The sequence below is a fragment of the Thamnophis elegans genome, chromosome 2, assembly GCF_009769535.1.
Source record: "Thamnophis elegans isolate rThaEle1 chromosome 2, rThaEle1.pri, whole genome shotgun sequence".
Taxonomy (NCBI): Eukaryota; Metazoa; Chordata; class Lepidosauria; order Squamata; family Colubridae; genus Thamnophis; species Thamnophis elegans.
In genome coordinates, this window is record NC_045542.1 from 9,062,985 (window position 1) to 9,087,188 (window position 24,204).

The 24,204-nt window shown below is 46.4% G+C and overlaps 1 protein-coding gene across 1 annotated transcript in view; it reads left to right on the forward strand.

The window, feature by feature from the left end:
* Positions 1 to 1,391: 1,391 nt before the first annotated feature.
* The window catches only part of SLC6A8 (solute carrier family 6 member 8), a 38,990-nt gene continuing 16,177 nt past the window's right edge, over positions 1,392 to 24,204 (forward strand). The window contains exons 1-9 of the mRNA XM_032209949.1: positions 1,392 to 2,210; positions 10,054 to 10,185; positions 10,882 to 11,134; positions 11,281 to 11,413; positions 16,578 to 16,712; positions 17,747 to 17,850; positions 20,769 to 20,893; positions 22,364 to 22,476; positions 22,624 to 22,761. Of these exons, the coding sequence (XP_032065840.1) occupies positions 1,910 to 2,210; positions 10,054 to 10,185; positions 10,882 to 11,134; positions 11,281 to 11,413; positions 16,578 to 16,712; positions 17,747 to 17,850; positions 20,769 to 20,893; positions 22,364 to 22,476; positions 22,624 to 22,761 (1,434 nt within the window). The 5' untranslated portion in view covers positions 1,392 to 1,909. The remainder of the gene's footprint in view (positions 2,211 to 10,053; positions 10,186 to 10,881; positions 11,135 to 11,280; positions 11,414 to 16,577; positions 16,713 to 17,746; positions 17,851 to 20,768; positions 20,894 to 22,363; positions 22,477 to 22,623; positions 22,762 to 24,204) is intronic.

Below are 24,204 nucleotides of genomic sequence, written 5' to 3' on the forward strand. Positions count from 1 at the left end.
GCCCTGTGGCACGACATAACCGCGGTAGACTAAAGCGCGCCGACAACACCGCGATGTCAAAAGCGCGCCCACAACAGCGCGCCGACAACAGCGCGCCCACAGAAGCGTGATTTCACTTAAGGTAAGGTTTAGGGTTAGGTTTAGGGTTAGGATTAGGTTTAGGGTTAGCTTTAGGGTAGGTTTAGGGTAGGTTTAGCGTTAGGTTTAGGGTTAGGTTTAGGGTTATTTTTAGGATTATGTTACAGCGCGCTTCTGTCAGCGCGCTGTTGTCTGCGCGCTGTTGTCGCGCGGTTTTGACGGTGCGGTTTTGTCACCGCGGTTTAGTCACACGCGCTTTAGTCTACCGCGGTTTTGTGGTGGAACCATGCCGCCCAATCCCGTAGGACTCCGGGCGGCTGACAATACAAGAAATCAAAAAGAAGAGAAGAAAAGAAAAGATAGATTTAAAAAACATACCATGCACTCCATTCTGAGTGGGGCTGGACCATATTTAGTGGTTAAATGCAGCACTGCAGGCTACTTCAGCTGACTGCTATCTGCAGTTCGGCGGTTCAAATCTCACCGGCTCAGGGTTGACTCAGTCTTCCATCCTTCCGAGGCGGGTAAAATGAGGACCCGGATTGTTGTTGGGGGCGATATGCTGACTCTGTAAACCGCTTAGAGAGGGCTGAAAGCCCTATGAAGCGGTATATAAGTCGAACTGCTATTGCTATATTTTGGGGTCAACAGCCCCAGGCCTGCCGGAACAGCCAGGTTTTATTTGTATGTGGAGGGGGGGGGTGTCGTGTTAATTGGAGGGTGGGATGGAGATCTTCTCAGCTTGCCCCCCTCCCCAGCTGAAAACGTGACAAGAAAAACGCCCAGCGGCCGCTGACACTTCCGCCTAAGTGCGCGTCTACACAGCGGGTCACGGACCCGGGAGGCACTGCAGCCGAAAGCGGCGCTCTGACTGGAAACCGTGTGAATTGAAACGTGCTTTTTCTCATCAAACTCCGAAGTCGAGTCCAGCCAGGCAAGAGAGCGTTATTGTACAGCAGCAGCAGCACCCAGGGAGGGAACAGGTGCGGGGGGAGGTTTGGAAATTGGGGGGGGGGGAACGGCCGCTGCAATGGAGCCTCCCCCTACATTCCCCCCCCCACCCCACCCGTCTCGCTCCCCCTGCCCGTCTTTCTTTCCCTGCGGCTGGCGGTGCTGGAGCGCGAAGGAGGAGGAAGAGCGAGGGGAGGGGGCAGATGGGGGGGGGGAGCAGTCGGCGAATCCCGGCGACGGCGGCGAGGCGGAGCGGGGAGGGGAGGGAGGGGAGGGCAGGGGGCGGGGCCTGCTGACGTCACGCGGGCTCTCTCCTCCAGCAGCCTCGAAGGGGCGGCGATTGCGAGAAGAGGAGACACAGCGGCAGCACCCGAAGCGGCGAGCCACCAGAAGCGACCGGAGCAGCTCGAAGGCGGCGGACGCGAAGGGATCGGCTCGTCTTCCCCCCCCCCACCTCCGCCCCTACCCCGTGCCCTGCCGTAACTCCGGGCGGGGTGCTGTGGGGGTGTTCCCCCCCCGGCGGATCTCGCCGACCTTCGCCCTCGAGCAACCCCCTTCCCCGAGTCCACTGAACACATGAGGTTTTTCAGGTTGACCTTCAAGTGCTTCGTGGATTGTTTCTGAGTCTCCGCGAAACCCCTGCCCTCCCCTCCGAGCCGGACACCTGCCCCAGCGAGACCCAGCTCCGACTCCACTCTCCGCCGTCTCCCGCTCGCCTCTTGCCAGGGGGGCTTCTGCCTGCAAACCCACCCACCCACTCACCCACCCACCCAAGCCTTCCCCCCCCCCCCCAGCACCCCTTCTCTTCTTTTCTCTGTTGAGCATCATCTCGATCCGTCTGGAAGGGGGCGACCGGGACTCGGGAATCCCCCCAGGCACCATGGCCAAGGGGGCTTCGTCGGAGAGCGGCGGAGGCGGAGGCGGCGGCGGCGGCGGCATCTACAGCGTCTCGGTCGAACCGCAGGACAAAAAGACGGGACCCCCCGCAGCCGCCATGTGCCAAGGAGCCTCAGTCGGGAGCAAAGGGGAGGCCGTGGACTCCTGCAAGCCGAGCCCGGCGCCTCCCCGCGAGAGAGAGACCTGGACCCGGCAGATGGATTTCATCATGTCCTGCGTGGGCTTTGCCGTGGGGCTAGGCAACGTGTGGCGCTTTCCCTACCTGTGTTACAAGAACGGGGGAGGTGAGCAACCGGCGGCCGTGAGAGGCGGGGGGGGGGGGGGTCTGCAGGATCCTTCTACTCTTAAGGGAGGGGGGGCGGATTCCGTGATTGTCCAGAGCAGTGTTTGTCAACCTTGGCCACTTGAAGATGTCCGGACTTCAACTCCCAGAATTCCCCAGCCAGCGAATGCTGGCTGGGGAATTCTGGGAGTTGAAGTCCGGACATCTTCAAGTGGCCAAGGTTGACAAACACTGGTCCAGAGAGTCGGATGGGAACCCTTTTAGGATGCCTAGCTCCGGAGCCTGCACCCTGCACCTTCAGGAAGCTTCAGGATCCAGGCCCCTTGGGAAGAACAAGGCACCTGAGAAAGCCTTGAAACAGTGGCTTGTTGGGCTGACATCCTAAACTCAGGAGTAGTTTGTAAGGCAATCCAGCCTGGATTGCCTTACAAACTAGTCTAGAGTTGGCAGCCGCAAGAGCAGATGCCTAAAGATGCCCTGGAAAGGAAAGGAAAGAAAAAAACTCTAGCCTGCTCCTTTCCCAGAGTGGCATTTTGGCCTTTGGCTTAGCCTCCAGGCTCTTTCCAAAGTTAGGGCTGGGAATGGGGGGTTAATATGCTCTGCTCGGAGGGCCTCCCCTGTCTTCTTCAGTAGGCGCATTCAGTCCAAACGCCTACCTGGAATCTAAAAACCTCAGGCCCGGACCCCCACAGTTTAAAAACAAGACTCGAACGTGAGTCAGATCATCACTTAGTAGGTTGAACAGATGGGGATCCCAGTCGTGAGATTGGAAAGGGAGGGGAAATCTTGGTGGGAGATGTCCTGTGGGAGTTCCCCAAAAACCTCATCCCTCCAGGGGTATTTTTTTTAAAAAAAAATCCCCATAGGAGAAGGTTAAGCTCCTTGGAAGAGGCAAGGGATTTATCCAGACTGAATCATGAGCGAAGGTGAAGATAGGGGAGAAATCCTGCGGGATTCAGTGGGAAGGTTGAGAGGCGGAGAAGGATACAAGTCGTTGGCACCGTGTTGTCACCACACACATCTGTGGCTAGGCAGGGAGCAAAGGGCAGCTGCCAGCTTGCAGAGAGGAGTGTCGCCTGGGCAGAGGATCCTAGCAAAGGTGGGAGGGAATCGTGGCTGCTGTTCTGAAGGGGGATACAATATAAACACCTCCCCATCCTGCTACTTGTGGGTCCAAAAGTCCCTCAGGAGGGGAGCACGTTGAAGGGAAGCGGGGAAAATTTCCCAACCCACTTTGACTGTGGGGGACTCCCCTCTTTCCAGCTGTAGTGTTTTGGGGGTCTTGGACACTCCTACCATAGAGGGACTTGAGAAAACTAGCTTCTTTCCCACTGTCTCTTTCCCACTGCAACAAGTTAAGGAGGCCACACACGGTGGAATGAAGACCCAAGCCTCTTTGAGATTATTTTGGTGCTTTAGTTGACAAACTAGAAAGACGTTGTATACCTGCATATGTACACATGCATGCTTGTGCATGCACGCACACCCACGCACTGATAAGAATGAGCCACATCCACAGAGCATTTCTCCTGGGCCCATCCTGAGTTACCCTGCAGATTCCAAGGTTAGATGCTTCCAAATCTCTCGCTCACTTCCCGCTTATTACAACAACTGAGCCTCCAGAGTTGCATCCGCTTTCAGGGACACCCCAAGTCAGATGCCTCACCCCTTTTCAAAGTTGAAGTTGGGGGGGGGAATAATGACAGGGGAGGACGGGAGACCATGTGGGAACACCAGAGGGGCAAAGAGAAGGCACAGCTGGCTGAAAAGAGGGCCTTTCATGGCAATGGTAGTCCTTCCTGGATGGCAGTCTCAGTGGCAAATCTTGCCTTCCTCCAGTTTTATTCAAATAACGCAAAATAAATTTAGAACAAATTGTGAAAGGGCATTTTATGCGTGAATTGGTCAGAACAGAAACTTCTAGCACCTTTTGGTTGCTGTCCAATCCTCCCCAGGAACTGCTTTGCCCTCTTTATTTTTCTGAATATTGGAAAACATACTCGCAGAAAGCATGTACTTAATCACGTATCGCAATATAACGTATCTGGATGGCATCCAGCTTGAGGATTTAAATGTGACAGGGCAAGTTGGCTGGGGGAGGAGACATGTTGACGTGCTTGCCATCACGTTATTTCTCGCCTTCTTTCCAAATAATTCCTTGGGGCATAGGTGATTGTTGCCTTTCTCCCAATTTACCCCAACAACCCTGAAGGGTAGGACAGGCTAAGAGGAAATGCCTGGCTGAAAAGCATCCAGTGAGCCTCATGGGTGCCTGGAACCTGGATTCATTGGGCCCTCATCTGGCACTGCCCTTGAGTATCACACTTAGCTGGTTTCCTTAAAAATAAGGGCGTCATCCCCCCCTTCCTCCCCATGTTGTCTCGATAACCTCCCCGCTCCTGGAGAAAAGCATTAAGGCCATTGTGGGTTAATAAGCCATAAACATTATATGGAAAGCAGTTGTGTTCTGGCAGGAGCCAGCGTGCACTTGGTGCAGGCATGGCTGCCGAGAACTGCCGAGAAACCCAGGAAACATGATCTTTTTCACCAGACCTGTTTCTATCGTCTCGTCTCCAGGAGGGCTCCTTTTGGCATTCTCCACAGCCCATGTGAGCCATTCTGGGATCTGTCCCTTTCCAATCAATGAATCTTGAGGAAGGATGCAGAGGAGAAACTGAATGAGAAGCCAAGAGGAGCACATTCCCACTCTGATGTGTTTAACTGGTGCGCCACCAAAGGCCACGGGAAGGACAAACCTACTGGGGCCTGGATTGGAGGGAAAAAAAAAGGGAGATGCGTGTCTCCTAGGCTTAAGCTAAGTCCCTTCTCCCAAACTGGAGTTTAATCCCAGAACATAGGAAAAAGAAGAGGGGTATAATACTCTCGGTGTGTCTGTTCAGGGGCACTGCCCCCTCTGTAAGATTATCGTGGCCAATCCCTGCAAATTTAAAGTCCCCAGCTTTCTAGGTTTGCCCCAATCCTCCCCTAGTGTCTCTTTAATTAGCAATGAAATAGGGGGGAAGGGCTCTCCTTCTATTTTAGGATTTTCTGACCTTTATAAACGGGGGTTGGGATCCCACTGTGACTCCTTGTGACTCCCATTTCGATTCATTATCTGTACAGCACAGGACGAAAATTGCTATCTCATTCTCCCTTAAGGATAGGTTGGTTTTCTCCCGGCTGCTTTTAGGAGAGGAGAACAGAAGAGCAATGCTGTTAGGCCTGCCATGGGCTGATGGGATGCACATTGCGTCACGCTCACATGCTGCCTGGCTCTTGGGTAAAACAGCCAGGTCCAGCTGACGCTTCTGCAACTATTTCTCTCTGACAAGTGCTGTTAGTGATACTTGGAGTCTTGGGCTGGTGACTTGGAATACAATCTCCATTCCGATTTGGTGATCTTGGACTAGTACTTATTTTTAACCTTACCAGCTTCAAAAGTCAAGTTAGAATGTGGTGAGAATTAAGTGGGATGTTCACCGTTTCGTTCTTGTTGGAAGAAAAGCGAAGCGAAAACGTACAAAGGCAGTCTTTTAATAGCCAAGGACAAGTGTCTCAATTTAGCAAAACCTGCAAAGGACCAATAATATCTTTATTTTATTTTATTTTTTTTGCAAACCCTGCTATCCAAGGCACCTCCATCACCGATGGTACTCTGCCTTTTCCCCCTTGCATTTATTGATTCAGAATCCTTCCTTGTAATCTGCCCTTTCTGTTTAAGACTGTTGTACGTGCAAATGAAAAGGGGGGGGGGGTGGAAAGTACTTTGGCAGACTACAGAAGAAAGACAAAACTCTCAGCTGCATCCCTGGAGCCAGTTTTCATCTTATATTTGCATGGGACAAATTTAGCAGGTATCAGTCGCCATAAGCCCTAGCTGTTCCTTTTTCAAGACAGAAGAACAGAAAGTGAAAGGAAAAAGAATAAACGACTTGCTCAATCCCGACTTGAGATGAAGCAGTATTTGGTCATTAATCACAATTGAAAAGACAGGATTTCGACAACCCTACTATTTTAAATAGGCGACCTTCTGAGAAAGAGACATTTATTTCCTCTTTCTCCATTGAAAAATTCTGTTGTTCCTGAAAGTTTAGGCATTTCTGGTCAATCTTGTTATGCTAATAAAGAATGGATTCAGTTTGAGCTAACAACCAAAGAGATTGCCAAAACTTTGGACTTGGCAAGTGGGTTAGAGATGCCTGTTTTATGTGTTTTTTGGATTGGCACCTGACTTCTGTCTCCAGAGGTGAATAATCCCCACTGAGATCCAGATCTTATCCAGCAACTGATATGAGGGGTGAGTGGGGAGGAATATTGCTTTCCACCCTCTAGGCCAGTAAGGATAAGCACATAACCTGATTTCATAACCTGGATATCTTGTTTGCCTATCCTCCCTTACAGAGCAGGAGTTTAAACTGCTCTAATAAAGTTTTGAAGCTTCTAAGGAGCTCAGGAAGGATAGAAAAAGTGATCCAAACAATCAGAGGAGCTGGCTGGCCAGAAAAGTTAGATAGGAAAGAGGAAGTTGGAGAAGGCAGTGTTTGGTGATAAAGCATATTTTGAGAATGGCTGGGGGGATAGTCCAGGGTTGAAACAGAGATGCATTCTTCCAATTTCTCCAAACCTCCTGGAGTAAAATCATTTTTTTCTTCTTCTGGGGGAAAGTGCTGAGGCTGAGATAATCGCCTGCCCTCCCCTTTGAGGCCCTGAGAACTTTCCTCTTTTACTTGTCTGACAGCCGGCGAGAAATTTCTTTTGTGTAAAAGCCACAGCATGGCACAGTGCAAGCCACAGCTGCTGGGGGCAAATTCCAGGAGAAAACTCTTGCTTCATTCAGTGCTGTTGAGGGTGGAGGGGGTGGAAGCTTCCCCTATCCGAAGTTGTGTACCCAAACTGGTGCGCTCAGAGCATTGTACCTGGGTACCAGCACATCCAGAAGTGCCGGTGGTCACAGCATTTGGTAGACACGTAGCTGCAGGCCTCGCATGGGTGAGCTGAGATGGAAAGCCAGAATAAAATAAAATCTCTGGGTTTGTCAAGGGGTGTATGAGGAGATCACAAGGAATGAATGATTCAGTCTTTCTGGCTCCGTGCCCTCAAAGGCATCTCAACAGCCAATCTGAAATGGATCGGTAGCCAGGATCGGCAAAAGAAAAATGTCTGTGCTTTCCTTCAAGTGTGAAAAATTGCTGCGGACAGAACAGCGACCACTTCAATTCACGAGATTACATTTTCCCAGTTATCCCCTTGCTTCTCCTTCTAACTCACCAAGAGATTAAAGCATCTCATTCTTCAGGCAGAAGCCAATACTTTATCATTCCTATAAACGTTGGTCTATGAAAATAGGGTGATTCAGAAATGCACTTTGATCGCCTCTATTCCTACCTTGAATTGAGTTACTATATATGCATAAAGGCAACATTGGAGACATATTTATACTGCAGATATCGCTGACAATTTTCTCCAATGTGTGACTATCTTGTATATGGTCACCTGGCTGAGGAAAAGAAGAGCTGTAGCTTAATTCCTGGGGGAAGGCTGTTATATTAATTGCATCATAAATTAATTTTCAAGCCTGAGAACTGCAATTTGGAGAAGATTGCTGAGAATTCTGTCAGCAGTCTCCCTGTCTCCTTTGACAACAAATTCTAAAATTCATTGCACAAATGGAATGATTGTCCAACCAATTTATTTCATGATCTAACCCTGATATTTCCTTTACATTCACTATGCCGTATGGAGTCGATAATGAAAAAGCAGAAAGAGGGAATATGAAAACTGATAAGGAGCCATTTTAGTCTATTTGTTTAATGGAATGAGGCATACATTTTGAGTGTTCTTAGAAGCAGCCTTTACTATGGCATAATCACATATTTCAGACCTTAATTGGTCCTATAAAAGTTGTTCCAAGAAAGGGTAGTTTTTGAATCTGGGCTGATTTATAGGGATAAACGTGTGTCTAGTTGTAGGTATCCGACTGCAAGTGAGAATTTGAGACTGACATGGGTTTTTATACAAAACAAAACAAGATTATGCCAGAATCGCTTCCCATGCATTGATATCTTTTTGCGTGCAGGGATTCAAAAAAAAGAAAAGAAAATGAAATATTGAGTCATATGAAGCCTCGCCAATACTCTGAAATGAATACAATGCAGGTTTGCCATCTGAGTAAATGCTAGATTTCAGATAAATCCACGCACATCTTCACACCCAAACACCCACTTGTAGGTTTCATTCACTTGATATACTCCATCTGGTTATTGCGCTCATCCATGCCCCAAATTTGCACACTCCTTTGAACCTTTAATTAACCGAAACCCCAATATACTCACCTACCCAAATCCCAAGATTAATATTTATCAAACCAAGCCACATTCCAGGAACGCAGTTGCTGCTGTTTTTGCAAGCGATCTGGTTCAATGTGTAAATAGAGGCACAAAATCCCATATCATCTTGGAGTCAGCCTTCGCGCACGCACTCTTGCCTTGCAGCCTTGGTGTAACGTAGCTGCTCCATGCGCGGAGTCACAGATTTACCGCCATTTGCATTTCCTGGATGATAGATGTCCCCGCCTATACGCAGCAATGAATGAATTCCCCAACCATTGCCTTGCTAATCCCCATGGGAAAGAGTTTATATCCCCAAGATTATCCTTTTAACTAGGGATTGGGAGGACGAGAAGCAATACTTCGGCCTTCCCTTAACCCAGGGATCTGTACTATATATAAATAGCCTCTTTGAGATGATTCAAGCTGAGGACCACGTGAACAAATGTATTTGGGAACACACCAGGCCAGCCTGTCCGTCACAGCCATGAGACTGGCACACTTGTTAACAATGGGGGCAGGAAAGTTGAAAGCTGTTTGGGGAAAGCGGGAAACAGATCAAGATCACATGGCAGCGACCAAGTGGACAGTGCAAGGGAGGCCCACAGATCATTTCTAATCTTGGGAGCCTGAAGAAGCATCTATGACTAAATGACCAGAAGATAAAAGTCAGAAGGAAAATAATAGAGGACAACAGAGTCTGCTTTTTATCTCTCTCCTTTCAAGCTCCATAGCAGCTACCTTAGGGATCTGGTCTTCCTCTGGATATTTTGCAGACATTTGCACATGAAGACTTTTGCCAGCAAAATATCTCTAAATGGAGAGCAAGGATGCATTTCAGCTCAGCCGGCTTTCTCCAGCATAGCACCCTTAACATGTCTGTGGAACGTGATCCAGCCAGCAAGGCTGATTCTCAATTGTGCAATCTCAAAATACTTAGAATTTGACAAATTGGAAAAGGGTAAGTTAAGTGGTGGCAACAAATGAAGAAGTCTTAAAGGGGAACTGGGAAGAATTAAAATGCAATGAGTATTACAATTCCAAGTAACCACAGAAGTCACAAATTCAGATACTGATTGGGGGGGGGGGGGAACCCAGATTCTAACCCGAATTTCATTTCATTGGCTCCTCCCCGACCTGCAAAAAACCACCTGAAATTCTTGCCTATTTTAAACATGACATCTGAGGTTAATTTTCAGGGTGTGCCGGTATCTCAGAACTCCAAATCGACTGAATACAATTTCCACTTAAATGATTTCAGTTGACATCCTTGCTCTCTTCTCAAGCCACAAACTGAAACAGAATAAATTATGAAGATGGCATGACATTTTATGGGGCAGGCCTCAGCTTTTCCTAGTGCACGATTTAGATTAAATTGGATTAGATTTAGATGCTGTTTTTAAAAATGTTTTTAGTATAATAAATCTACAAACCATCTGTACTTATGGGAACAGCTGAAGTGGTCTAGAATTGAAGAATGACACTGTTGCTTACTTTGTGTTGCTCACCTGGCTACAGGTGTGTTCCTCATCCCGTACATTCTTATTGCCCTCCTTGGTGGGATTCCCATCTTCTTCTTGGAAATTGCTCTGGGGCAATTCATGAAGGCTGGAAGCATCACTGTATGGAACATAGCGCCACTTTTCAAAGGTAAGAATATCTTTTTCCAACTAATCCCCTTCTCTTTATTGCTCTTAAGGTTCGTTGTAGGAGTTTGTTCGCAGGGAAAGGTTCAGCTACCTTCTAATAGCATCTTCTCTCAACTTCCCAAGTCAGAACGTCACTTTGGGATCTTCAGTGAGAACCAAGGAGATATCAAAAGGTCCAATAGATTGATCTTTGAGATGTGCCCAAATTAGAAGAATATGTGAAGTTGGCAAAGATGGGTCAGGAGGTATTAAAGAGATGTGGATGCATAGAGAAGAATTGCTTAAATATAGACATAATTCTCTTGGTGGCATACAGTACAGAAATAATCAGGCTGAGATCACTGGCTTTTGATACCCAAAACGTTTGTAATCAATATGTCAGTGAAAATCTACTTGAGCAGACAGTATGTAGTGTAAGATTACACCCTGTAATCCCAGAAGCCAGGAAAAGAAGTCCTACTCTCTCTTTTTTTAAACTAGCGATTTGAAATGGGTCTTTTTCATCACTCTTTCATCATGCATGCAAAGCCAAATTAAATTACTGTTTGATGAAAATAGGGTTCTGTTTCCAGAATTTAAAAGATGGGACATTTAGCAAATGCAATATCACTCATTTTCGTTGTGCAACAGTGTCATATATACCCTTTAGGGAAAATAGCCCATTCTTTTTTCAAGTTAACTGAATTTCTCCAAACAGGACTGGGAATCGCTTCCATGGTGATTGTCTTCTACTGCAACACGTACTACATCATGGTACTTGCCTGGGGCTTCTACTATCTGGTGAAGTCTTTTACAGCTACCCTGCCATGGGCAACCTGTGGGAATCCCTGGAACTCCCCAGAATGCGTGGAAATCTTCCGACATGAAGACTGTGCCAATGGCACTGCCAGCAGCAATCTTACCTGTGATGAACTTTCTGACAAGCGGTCACCTGTCATCGAATTTTGGGAGTGAGTTATGGCATTGCTCCCTTTGTCCTAAGCTGACCTACCAGATTCTCTGTCCTGAACAGGGCCGTGCTCACCTGCATTGGGGGAGATCTTTGATCACAGAGCCGTCCCTTTCTGGTGATCACCCTTTCTCCCTCTGTTTGCAGGAACAAGGTGTTGAATATTTCAAAAGGCCTAGAGTATCCTGGGGCCATCAACTGGGAAGTGACCCTGTGCCTCATGTCTTGCTGGGTCCTTGTCTATTTCTGCGTTTGGAAAGGCGTCAAATCTGCAGGAAAGGTAAGAAGCTGTAGGGAGATGGTGGCCTGAGTCGACGTGGAAGGGAGGAGAAGGTGGGGAGAAATTGTGAATGAATTGTGGCAGTGGTCACATGAGATTCCAGAAGATGGGTGAATTCCTTCTCTTCAGAGCACCCACTGGCAGTCGCCTGCTTCCTGAATCCCCCCTGCTAAGCGCTCCGCTGCCCACTCTGAAGGCTCTTACCTGTGGAGATGATGTGGCTCTTGAAGAAGGGGCAAGGAGGGCCAGGTGGAGGGTGAATGGAAACAGGTATATACACAATCCCGGGGATGAGAAGAGAACGTTGAATGAAATGATGACATGAAAATAAATACATGGAGGAAAGTGCATTTTGGAAAGAACTGCGGGTGAGGGGAGGTACGGGTGACCGATGGGTGCCTGCAGCCGGAAGGATTGGATTGATCTTCGGGAAACTGTGAGGCATGCAGGAAGTGAATAAGCCTTAAGCAAAATGGAGGCAAAGTGTTTTCAATTAAGGCAAAGAGGAACGGTGGCTGCTAAGCATAGAACGACAGACCCTCGCAAAGGTCAGTCAGGAAATGGAGAAAGAGCAGCACTCAAGTTAAAATTACAGTTGGGGGGCAGGGGGGAGGTGTCCGAACAGCATTCCTTAGACTTCACTGGCTCCTGATTTACCGAGTATTATCCTTTGTAAGAGATCCTATCAGGGGTGGGTTTCAACCGGTTCGCGGCGGTCCCTGCGAACCCGTTGGTCGGCGAACCCGGAAGTAAGTAACTTCCGGGAACGGCGAAGGGCCCACCCGCTCGCCCGTGCTCCCTACCGGTCTTTGAAGGCTTCTGCGCTTCCACGCAGGCGCATGGCACATACAGCGCCTGCGTGATTCTCCGCGAGCAGCTGGATGGCACATACAGCGCCTGCGCGAGTCTCCGCAAGCAGCTGGAGCATCGCGCAGGCGCTAAGACGCATGCGTGAACTGTGCGCGTGCACGAGGACCCCGCCGGCCCCGTTCCAACCGAACCGAACCGGTTGGAACGGGATTAGCAACCCACCACTGGATCCTATCCATCATCTCACCTGAGACTTCCTGAGGGAAATCTCTACACACGTAATTGGCATCTTTTGACATTTGATTTGTACACCATCCAGAGTCCCTCTGCGAGGGAGAAAAATTAGGCACATTTCAGGGTTCCTGTTTGTGAAAAGAGCAAAACAGAATTTCTGCAAAGTGGGTGGAAACTCTCAGCTTCTAAAAGGGTAGTCATATTTGTCTGCTACAACTTGAGACATCAGCCTTGTGATTTGACTTCTTGAAATTAAAGTTAGATCCCTGCCTTTAATGTATTCCGCAGCTCTTGAGGAAAATTGTAGTGGTTGGACATATAAAACTGCCATGCCCAGTTAGGTTGTCAATAGTGTGTTCTCTGACTAGAAGCTATTCTCCCGGGGACATCTGGTGTGGCAACTACTGTACAGAGGCCTCTATTTTATCAGGTCTGCCATTGCCAAATACAAATGCAGCCAAGGAATAAATTCAGATCTCAAGACATGAATAGTGTGGCCCACGATCTATTCTTTCTGAATGTAAATAGGGGCCTTCCTTTGCACATATCAAAATTTCTCTCTGAGTCATATGTTCCACCCACCCAGATACCTAATGCTTCTCGTTTTCCCAATGCATAGCCAGTGCATCTAAAATCCCACTCGTCAGCAAGTTCCGTGCCTAAGAAAGGCTGGCATTCTCAGCAGACACAGCCCCCAGGTCTCAGCAGAGAGGCACTTGCCCATGGTGCAGCCTCTCACAGCTGGCCACCCTTGTGGCTCCTGTAGCCTTAGTGAGGAGGAACCACTGCTGAAAGTCAGCTAGGATGCCTTTTCCAGAGTAGCATTCTTCCCCTCCTGGCTGCAGAAGCTAGAGAAGGTCCCTTAGGAAGGACGGGAAAAGGTTTGAGAGGCAGCCAAAAGCTCTTAAGCGTTTCTCATGAAATGCGTTGGAAGACGGTATTTGAAGTGGTGCCTGAGCACTTTTTTTCAGGGACCAGCCGTCAGTTATGCATTCATGGGACTTCTTATGTCATTGAATAAAATTAAGTCCACTCCTTGAAGCTCTTCTCTTTATACATTCTCAATATCTGTAATTTCTTTTCCCCATTGGCAACAAAGGATGCCTTATAATCCGGATCTCGCTCAGTGGTTGAGTAGGCCTCTGTCTCTGAGCTCATAAATGTTAAGGATCCTCAGGTCAGCATCTCCGGGAACATATCTGTAGCTTTAAATTTTCTGATGCTGCAGGAGATGAGTCAGCTGCTGATTCTTTCATCTTTGTCTTCTGCTCCTCCTCTCCCCCCCCCAATAAGCAGAAACCTGGAGAGATGTGCAGCAAGTGTTGGAGACCCAGATGTTGACTAAAGGAAGAAGTAACATATATACATACCCACATGATATCTCTTTTAACCTATTTATACAACAAGGTCCCTAGGTTTAAAGACGACCCATAATTAAGAATGGGGCCTACTGTAGCAAATTTCAAGTTAATCACACAATGGTTCAAGTTAAATACACAAGGGTTCACTACACAGTACTATTGTACAATAACACTATTCCAGTTTACATAAAAATAAGACTATTCCAGTTTACATAAAAAGAGCCGAGGTGGCGCAGTGGTTAAATGCAGCACTGCAGGCTACTTCAGCTGACTGCAGTTCTGCAGTTCGGCTGTTCAAATCTCACCGGCTCAGGGTTGACTCAGCCTTCCATCCTTCCGAGGTGGGTGAAATGAGGACCCAGACTGTGGGGGTGATATGCTGACTCTGTAAACCGCTTAGAGAGGGCTGAAAGCCCTATGAAGCGGTATATAAGTCTAACTGCTATTGCTATTGCTATACTTTGTAGTAGTTTAGTTGTCACATTTTGTGGGGCTTCACAAATGAATTAGGATGCCACGTGCAATTCACAGATTGACCGCCTCTGACTTAAATCATGGAGCATGACATCCAAAGGCACTCCAGAGTATCTAGGTCAGAACTTCCCATAAGAGCCTTTCCCTTTCTTTGAATCTCCTATCAAGACGTCTAGATTCCCTGTCCGTCACTTCCTTCTCCTAACAGAAGATCTGACATTGGTTTCTCCATCCATGCACTGCAGTGGTGGGTTTCAAAAATTGTTGGAACCTACTCTGTGGATGTGGCCTCCTTTGTGGGAGTGCCTTGCCACCCATGTGACCAGATGGGAGTGGCCTGCCGCCCATGTGACCGGATATGAAATTATGAATTAGTACTTAGCTCGGTCCAAGTAGCTATTCAGAAACTCTGGCATTGAAGCATGCAAGTCTTAAAGCTTGTCAAGTTACAAGATCCTTGCCAGTGGTGGGTTTCAAAAAAATTTGGAACCTCTTCTGTAGGTGTGGCCTGCTTTCCGGGTCCACTGGTGGAAGATCTTCTAACCCAGTGTTTCTCAACCTTGGCAACTTGAAGATGTCTGGACTTCAACTCCCAGAATTCCCCAGCCAGCTGGGGAATTCTGGGAGTTGAAGTCCAGACATCTTCAAGTTGCCAAGGTTGAGAAACACTGTTCTAACCGGTTCGGTAGATTTGACGAACCGGTTCTACCGAATAGGTGCGAACTGGTAGGAACCCACCTCTCCTACTCAAACTTTCCTAGCGTTGTCAGTAGTAGGGCTAACTGGGGCAGGACTGAGTGCTCCATAAGAATAGTGGTGCTTGATGTAGAAACCAAGCTGGTTCCCAAACTTTGTGCTAATTCTATGCAATTTTCCTTCCCATTAGTCACTATTTTTTTTCTAAAGTAGCAAAGAGGGGAGATATTCCAAAATGTTCTACATCTTAGAACATATTTTACACAAAACTGTATTCAAAGGAATTGGGGGAGGGGGACTTATAAGCACAGGGCACACAGTTCCCAGAAGGTATTTGCCAGGAAGTTTGCTTAGCTAAAAGGAGAAGCGCATACCTTAGAACACACTGAATGCTCCCTTGGGGTGCACTCTAGTGTGAGAAAATCTATGGCAATTGTCCAAGGAGCAGGTCAGATGTTTCTTCAAGGAGAATTCTGTAATAAGCTTTAAAGCAGCCCAAGGCTTCCCACACTAAAGTAATGGCCCATTAACCCCCTCCTATGCCTCCATAGGGACGTGGTGGCTCAGCGGCTAAGACGCTGAGCTTGTCGATCAGAAAGGTCAGCAGTTCGAATCCCTAGTGCTGCGTAACGGAGTGAGCACCCGTTACTTGTCTCAGCTTTTTGCCAACCTAGCAGTTCAAAAGCATGTAAAAATGGAAGTAGAAAAATAGGGACCACGATAATAAGGTAACAGTGCTCCGTGCGCCTTTGGCATTTAGTCATGCCGGCCACATGACCACGGAGACATCTTTGGACAGCGCTGCCTCTTCGGCTTTGAAAACAGCCCCCTAGAGTCGGGAACGAGTAGCCCATAATGTGCAAGGGGAACCTTTACTTTTACCTATGCGTGCAAAAACAAAAATTTAAAAGTGAAAGGAAGATCTTGCTTTGCAGAGAACGTCCTATTTGTCACATGGTTTCTTGAAAAACTGATCCTCCGGATTCTTTTTCCTGGCCTTGTATCTTTTACAGGGATAGCAGGCAGGGACACGAAGCATTTCCTGGCATAAGCAAGAGGGAGTTTTGTTTAACAGTGGCATGACAAGCACACACACACAGCAAAGGTGCAGGCACGTGGCCAGTTTTCAGCTGAAGAGGCTACTACTAAAAAAATCCACCAGGGAAATTGACGAGGCTTCCTCCCTGCTTGTTTTTAAGAAGGTTGAAAGTGTTTGTATTGCCGCCTGCGTGTGCTTAATTGCTGGGCTGGGCTGCAAAAACAATTTTGGCTTCTACCGGTTTTAAATTAATGTTTTCAGTCGATAATTCGATTTGCGATTGCTGTTATTTAATTCAGTTTAACATTTTATGCAAGCTCTTTTGAGAGCAGTGTGGTTTGTAAGGGAAGTAAATATTAGAGTAAAGAAATAAACATTATTAAAAAGTTGATTTTACACTTTTTTGGGGGGTGGGGGGTGCGTTAGTGAGTCGACAGATTGCCTCTTAGTTTGGTCTTCTAAACTGAATAGAAAGCAACAAAACGAACCATTTTCCATAAAAAGCTTAATTCCTGCTCTCTTTTCTCCCTCTCCCCCCCCTGCAACATAGATTGTCTACTTCACTGCTACATTCCCTTACGTGGTGCTCATTATATTGTTGATTCGAGGGGTGATGCTGCCTGGAGCTCAGGATGGGATAATTTACTATCTCAAACCCGACTGGTCCAAACTGGCTTCCCCTCAGGTAAGTGAGAGGCATACGGTAGAGCAGTGGTTCCCAAACTTGGCAACTTTAAGACTTGTGGACTTCAACTCCCAGAATTCTCCAGCCAGCTCTGCAGAGAGCTGGCTGGAGAATTCTGGGAGTTGAAGTCCACAAGTCTTAAAGTTGCCAAGTTTGGGAGCCATTGCGGTAGAGGAAGGGTTACTATAGAGCTGCCAACTGGTTAGCCAGCTTTTGCACCGCAGTGTCATTAGGAATTAACAACACACAAACGCACAAAGGCAGAGCACTACAGCTGTGAAGTAGATGACAAGCAAGAAAGCAAGCAGGGACCAAATATAAATTGTCAAGATTTCAGCTGCAGAATCTCAGTGCAGCTCTGCAAAGAGTTCAGCTTCAGTGAATCGTGTTTTTATTTGTTTAAAGGACCTGCTGGCAGCGGTAGCTAAAAGCTCTTCACCAAATAGATATCAACCGCAACGCCCCTTGTTAATGACAGCAGTGAGTGGCTTCCCAGGGTACAAGAGTTCCACCACAAAACCGTGTTCGACTAAAGCGCGCTCGACGAAACCGCGTAGCTGGCGTCATCACAGCGCGACAACAGCGCGGAGAAAAAAGCACGCTGTAAACGCTAAAGCTAAAATTAACCCCTAAACCTAAACCTAACCCCCCCAAACCTAATCCTAAACCTAACCCTAAACCTAACCCTTAACCTAACCCTAAACCTAACCCTAAACCTAACCCTTAACCTAACGCTAAACCTAATCCTAACCCTTAACCTAACGCTAAACCTAACCCTTACCTTAACTTGAATCGGCTTGTTTTCAAAGCGCTATTTAAAGCGCCCTTTTTTCTCCGCGGTCGCTGTTGTCGCCCTGCTGATGACGTCAGCGACGCGGTTTAATCGGGCGCGCTTTAGTGGAGCGCGGTTTTGTCGTGCCACGGGGTACAAGGAGCAGTTGAAAAAAGTTGGCAGTTGTGTGCGAAGGGACGGACTTCTAGCCCATCGTATTTCAATCTCTCTTTTTTTGTTTCTTGTTCTTCTTCCCTCTCAGGTGTGGATTGATGCTGGGACCCAAATCTTTTTCTCCTATGCCATAGGACTGGGGGCACTCACTGCCCTGGGCAGCTATAACCGATTCAACAACAATTGTTATAAGTGAGACCCCATTTCCTACATCACCATAAGGGGGCATGGCAAGCAGGCAGAGCATAGGAAGAAGAGGTTATGCCGTGTAGAAGGGTTATTCCCCCTTGCCAGGGATTCTCTCTCTTTTATACTTTAAACTTTTTAATAGAATTTGTATGCCGCCCACTCCCTAGGGACTCTGGGCGGCTCACAGCAAGTAAAAGCATTTAAAACATTTAAAATTACAGAATTAAAATCAACACAACATCCATTCCACCAAATGGGGCTGGAAATTAATCAACAGCCCCAGGCCTGCCGGAACAGCCAAGTCTTGGTCGCTTTACAGAAGGCCAGGAGAGTGGTGAGGGTCCGGATCTCAGCAGGTAGCTCGTTCCACAAGGCCGGTGCAGCTACAGAGAAGGCCCTCCCTCGGGAAGCCGCCAACCAGCATTGTCCGGTCGACGGCACCCGGAGGAGGCCCAACCCGTGCGATCTTATACCTGAGCGGAACTCAGGAACTCAACTCAACAGGCAAAGCTCTGGGCATGGCTTCAGTGGGATAGGAGATATTTGCCTGATGAACCGTGATGGCCACAAAGCTGGATGTTCACACAGTGGCAGCTGCGTGGCTCTGCCAAACAGTGGGAAAGGATGCCAGCGGATTGCTGCATGCATCTCCAACAGTTGTTGGCTAGGAGGCTAAGAGCCAGGGTCCACTTTCTTGTTTTGTTCTGCTGGGTTGCCAGGATTAAGCTGTCTGCCTGGTTGATTTCTCCAGTCTGCAGATGAATGATAATCAGGAAAAGCAGGGCAGGGACAAGAAAAGCAGTGCTTGTTGTTTTTACCCTTTTCACTCTGCCCTCATCGGTTCTATCTTAAAAGATAAATAATCTCTTCCCACCCCACATACACAGAACCCTTTGGAGGCAAAACCCATTGAAGGACAACATGTATTGCCAACAATACTGTCCTGTATCAATGGGGTTTATAGTCCAAGATATCTGGGGAAGTGGCTCCAATTTTGGGGAAGCAGAGGAGAAACATTCTGGTGTGCCTTTTTCCCGTCATCTCATCACTCTGGGGATCTTCATTTCTAAGAATTATTAACTTTACTGGGTCAATGGTTATCCCCATTTCAGGGGGACATCAAGAACATCCTAAGATTTTATTCCTAGGAGTTGAGTTGTGTTTGTGAACTGTGGCCTGAAAAGCATAGGAAAAGCAGAAACACACACGCACACTGATACCTTTCTCATTAGCTGGGAGCCACAATCTCTTACTGTGCCATTGTTGTTTTTCTGGCCAGCTGTAAAGTCCAATCCTACATACCTGTGATACTGAGATCATATGCAATAAGTTGAAACTTGTAACTGTAGAAAGGAAAAAAACCTTTCTTTAAAACTCTCTTGGGTAGAATATGTAATTTATTACTTATTGGAAGCTGAAATCCCAGTGCATCTGACATTTGCAGGATGCTGGTGTATTTTTTTTCCTCCTCATGAAACTTCATATACAATTACACAATGGGTTTAGCCGTGTTGGAAAAGAATAGTTGGTAATCTGGGATTCCAAGGAAATCTCTTAATAATCTACATCAGAAAGCCATTCAGTGGGGATCTGATTTTGCCCGGGATTGCTTAAGGGCACTCACAGATTATGTCACACCGCTGACTAAGCCAAACAGTACAGTATAAGACATTACTTTAGTAGCTACTCTTCAAAGGCTGTCAAACGCTGTACATCTAAGCCAGTGTTTCCCAACCTTGGCAACTTGAAGATATCCGGGCGAATGCTGGCTGGGGAATTCTGGGAGTTGAAGTCCGGACATCTTCAAGTTGCCAAGGTTGGGAAACACTGATGTAAGCTATTGCCCTGTACACATTTGTCTGGCGATAAATCAGACTGAATGCCCAAGTTTTAAAACTTGCATTGTTAAGGGGAAAGTGTGGTGGAACTTTATCTATTTAAAGGAGAAGAATATCTCATTAAAATATGCCTCGATTGAAGAATTGCTTCATCTGTTTACTGTACATCAGAGGTGGGTTCCTACCAGTTCGCACCTATTCGGTAGAACCGGTTCGTCAAATCTACCGAACCGGTTAGAAGAGGTTCCACCAGTGGACCCGGAAAGCAGGCCACACCTACAGAAGAGGTTCCAAAAAATTTTGAAACCCACCACTGCTGTACATGCAAAGTTCGTCAAATATATAAGGAAATAGAAGAGAGAAATAGCAAGCATCTAATAATTTGGGGGAAATTCCCTCCATCTCATTGAGACAAAGAGTCAAGAGCTGCTTTGCTTGGAAGTCGCTTTCCCTTCTCCCCTTCATGGGATAACTCACTCCGTTCCTGTTGCTTGTTCTGAATGCTCTGCGGCCTCCTTACCCAACCTTTCCTGCTGCTAGTCCATAACATCTCCTCGAATCTGTCTCTTAAAGTCCATGCATGCAGTGTGAAGTGCCCTCAGCCTCCCTTTCTTTCCTCCTCAGCGGCTGCTCGTGCTGGGCTCCAAGGCACAGCCTGTCTTATAAGCGCGCTCATCCTTGCAAAAAGCAACTAATCCTCTTTCCACCTTGCCCTGCTTTCCTCCGTAGAGAAAAACACCTTTTGATTCTCTCTCTTCCTTCCCGCAACTCAGCCAAAAACTCTTTCGTAACGATGGGTGGATGCGCATAACAAACGGGCCACCGTATCTTGCTGCTGTTTCGTTAAGAGACCCGTCCCATGCAGGATAAGACATGTTTGTAGTCTGATTTCGGTGTCCAAGATTCTGTAACATTGAGCTACGCACTTGCCTCTTGTTACCTGAACGTCAGGTGTAACATAGGGAGCATCAGCTAGGAAGCTGTGCTTGGTATGGTTTATGCTGAGGGATAACCGCAACAAAGCCCCTTTTTGTTGGATCACCCTTTCATAGTTGTCGTCCTTTGTCTTTTTCTCCCCTGCAGAGATGCCATCATTCTGGCACTAATTAATAGTGGGACCAGCTTCTTCTCCGGTTTTGTAGTCTTCTCTATCCTAGGCTTCATGGCTGCAGAACAGGGAGTTGATATCTCTAAAGTGGCCGAATCTGGTGAGTGCTCATGAATTTCAGGGATGGTAAAGCAGGTTAGATGAGATGTATGGCTGTTCTCCAACACTGGGAGAAGTACAATTTTAGGAGGACGTCAACACATTGGCGGGCAGGTGCAGAACGTCGTTCGGTTGCCTGGATTCTTAAAATTGCACCTGTGCCTGCAACTACACCTTCTCCTGCTATTCCAGAATTGTTTGATATGCTCCATTTTTATCGTTCCCTCCCATCCTATCAAGAAGACGATCAAGGGGAAAGATGAACATAATTGGAACTACCCCTGTGGATCCGGTATTTCCAGATTTCAGCAAAGGCATAACACCTCACCGCAGGGACACAATTTAGAATTGGACTTGTAACACTGAACAGGGTATTCATAGAGTTGCATGTCTATACATTCTAGGAAAACTAATAGTTTTCCTATTAGCGGTGTCATTTTGCCAGAATGGGGGCAAAAACCCAACCCTTGGCTTTCATTTCGAAGCAAAATTGCATTCCTTGTTTTCTTTAATGACAGATTTTTTAATTATTTTTTCCCTTCTACAACACCTTACAGTCATTACATCAACATTGTTATGTCATCATACCTGTACATGTATATAATATTTCGCTTCTATATTTACACACCTTTATGCACAGTTCTATATATATTTATATATATTGTTTTTTGGCTTCATTAATTTTGTTCCCGTTTTGCAGCCATTTGTACCAATTGTTCCAAATTTCATGATATTCCGACTCTTCTTTATCTTTTAATTTCAGTGTTAATTTGTCCATCTCTGCACAATCCAAAGTTTTTTTTATCACTAATTCATCCGAGGGGGGTATTATTTTGTTTCCAGCATTGGGCGAATGCTATTCTAGCTGTAGTTAGCAGATGGGTTAATATGTACTTAATTTTCTTTGAATATTTCCCTTTGATTATTCCCAGTAGAAAGATTTCGGGTTTGTATTTTATCTGTTCTCCTGTAATTTCTTGCACCCATTTCCAAATTTTTGTCCAATATTTTTGTGTTTCCGGGCTGGTCCACCATATGTGATAATAAGTCCCTTGTATTTTTTTTACACTTTCAGTAGGTCGGCTTCATGTTTGGGTACATTTTAGCCAATCTTCTTGGTAATAAATGCCAACGATAAAATTGCATTCCAATATAACCGAAAGAGCTCTTGAGATTCTAAATGAAATCTTGAGACTGTCTTAGTCCTCTGTCCCGATGCAAAATAAAGTAAAAATATGCTGCCTTTGAAAGTGTGAGCCTGCAAAATTAAAGAAAGGCATGTTGCTAAGCATTTTGGGGACGTTCTATTTGAGACGGCACCATGCCTTTCGGGATAGGGGGTAAGCTGGCTAGAAATAGGTGACCATTTGATTGCTTAGTGGAAATGCAGAGGGAGCTATTCCTTCTTCTCTGAAGCAAGAGTGTCTGTGTTAAGTTAACCTTCATTTGTTTCTCTTTTTCTCTTCTGCAGGACCTGGGCTGGCTTTTATTGCCTATCCAAGAGCTGTCACTCTGATGCCAGTTGCTCCCCTCTGGGCTGCCCTCTTTTTCTTCATGCTGCTTCTTCTGGGTTTGGACAGCCAGGTGAGACTTTAAGGGGGAGGGACAATAAGCAGGAAGCGGATGAGCAGCCAACACCATAATGGCAGGAGATTCATTATCCTGCCTTCAACGTCTTCGCGTGGAGTTCTCCAGTCTCCTTACTTCGCTTCTCTTCCCCTTCCACACCAGTTTGTAGGCGTCGAAGGCTTTATAACTGGGATCCTGGACTTCTTCCCATCCAGTCATGCCTTCCGATTCCAGAGAGAGATCACCGTGGCCATATTCTGTGTCATCTGCTTCTTCATTGAGCTGTCCATGGTGACTGAGGTACGACCACCACTGAAGCACCCTTAGAGGAATTAGAAGGGGAGGGGAAGGCGGGTGAAGAGGAGAAAGGGGGAGATTTTAGACGTTCTGGCAGTTACCAACCAAGGCAGTATTGTAATGAATGGGAAAGTCATGCTAATGGGTTTGGGAAGAGGGGTTTTCCCGGTGGATCACAATGCTGTCCTTCATGGCACACCAAAGGAACTTTCCCCAGCATTGTTCAGACTGCTTAAAAAACAGAGCAGATATCTCTCTCCTCCATCCTTCCTTCTAGAACTACAATAAAAAAGCCAACTGAGAAATAATGACAATCTTTTGATTGTGGGTAGAGAGAATCTGCTCTTAGACATAGGCTTAAAACAAAAGCATGAATTAGCATCAGTGGTGAAATTCAATTTTTTTTACTACCGGCGTGGCTTGGTGGGCATGGCAGAGGAAGGATACTGCAAAATCTCCATTACCTCCCAATCTGGGGCCAGCCAGAGGTGTATTTGCTGGTTCTCCAAACTACTCAAAATTCCCGCTACCAGTTCTTCAGAACCTGCTGGATTTCACCTGTGATTAGCAAGGTTCATATTCCACTACGTACAGGCAACATATATTAAGCTTTTGTTCCTTTGATTACTCCGTTCCAATCTAGACATTCCTGTTTTCATATGATCATGTAAAACTTCAGATCCTGCTGATGGCTTAGATTTAGCATGGTTTGTCCCAGAAAACTTTCCAGAGTATTCTTTGCTGGCCATTTCTTGCAAAATTTGAAAGTGTATAAATGTATAGGGTTTCCCAAACAGCAGACATTCATCAAAGTGTAGGCTGCAAGGCCATGTACATTTATCTGCTAGAATGAGAATACCCAGACTTCTCTGAGTAAACGTATAGGATTTCATTATTAATTTGGGGAAAAAGAGAGAAAGGTTTTGTATGAAATGAACTCTGTGATCCTAAAGACCTTTCCTTTAATCCTGGCAGCAGGAGTTATTGTCAATTATTCACTGTTGCTTACACTGCACGAAATTGGCAAGTACACCCGATTATAGTTACATAATGTGTAACTATTTATATATGGTACGCACACAATGCACAAGCCAAACTACAGATAGATGAAAACAAAGCATTTGTAAGAGACGCATTTGCTAATGGAAACTTATTTGAAAAGATTTGCTCATTACTTATAGGCAGTCCTCATTTAATGACTGTCTTGTTTAGTAATCATCTGCAGTTATGACAGTGATAGAAAAAATAACTTTACAATCAATCATCTTATATATGACCTTCACCGGTCTTAAAGCAAAAGAAAGCCGAAGGAAGATCATATGCACAGATGCAGTGCTTTGCTTAACAGTGAAATTACCAGTTCCTACACAATTGTGGTCACTCAATGGGGATGACTCTATTGCTTCAAGTTGCAGTTAGGATAGTTATATACTTTTCTCTGGCTTT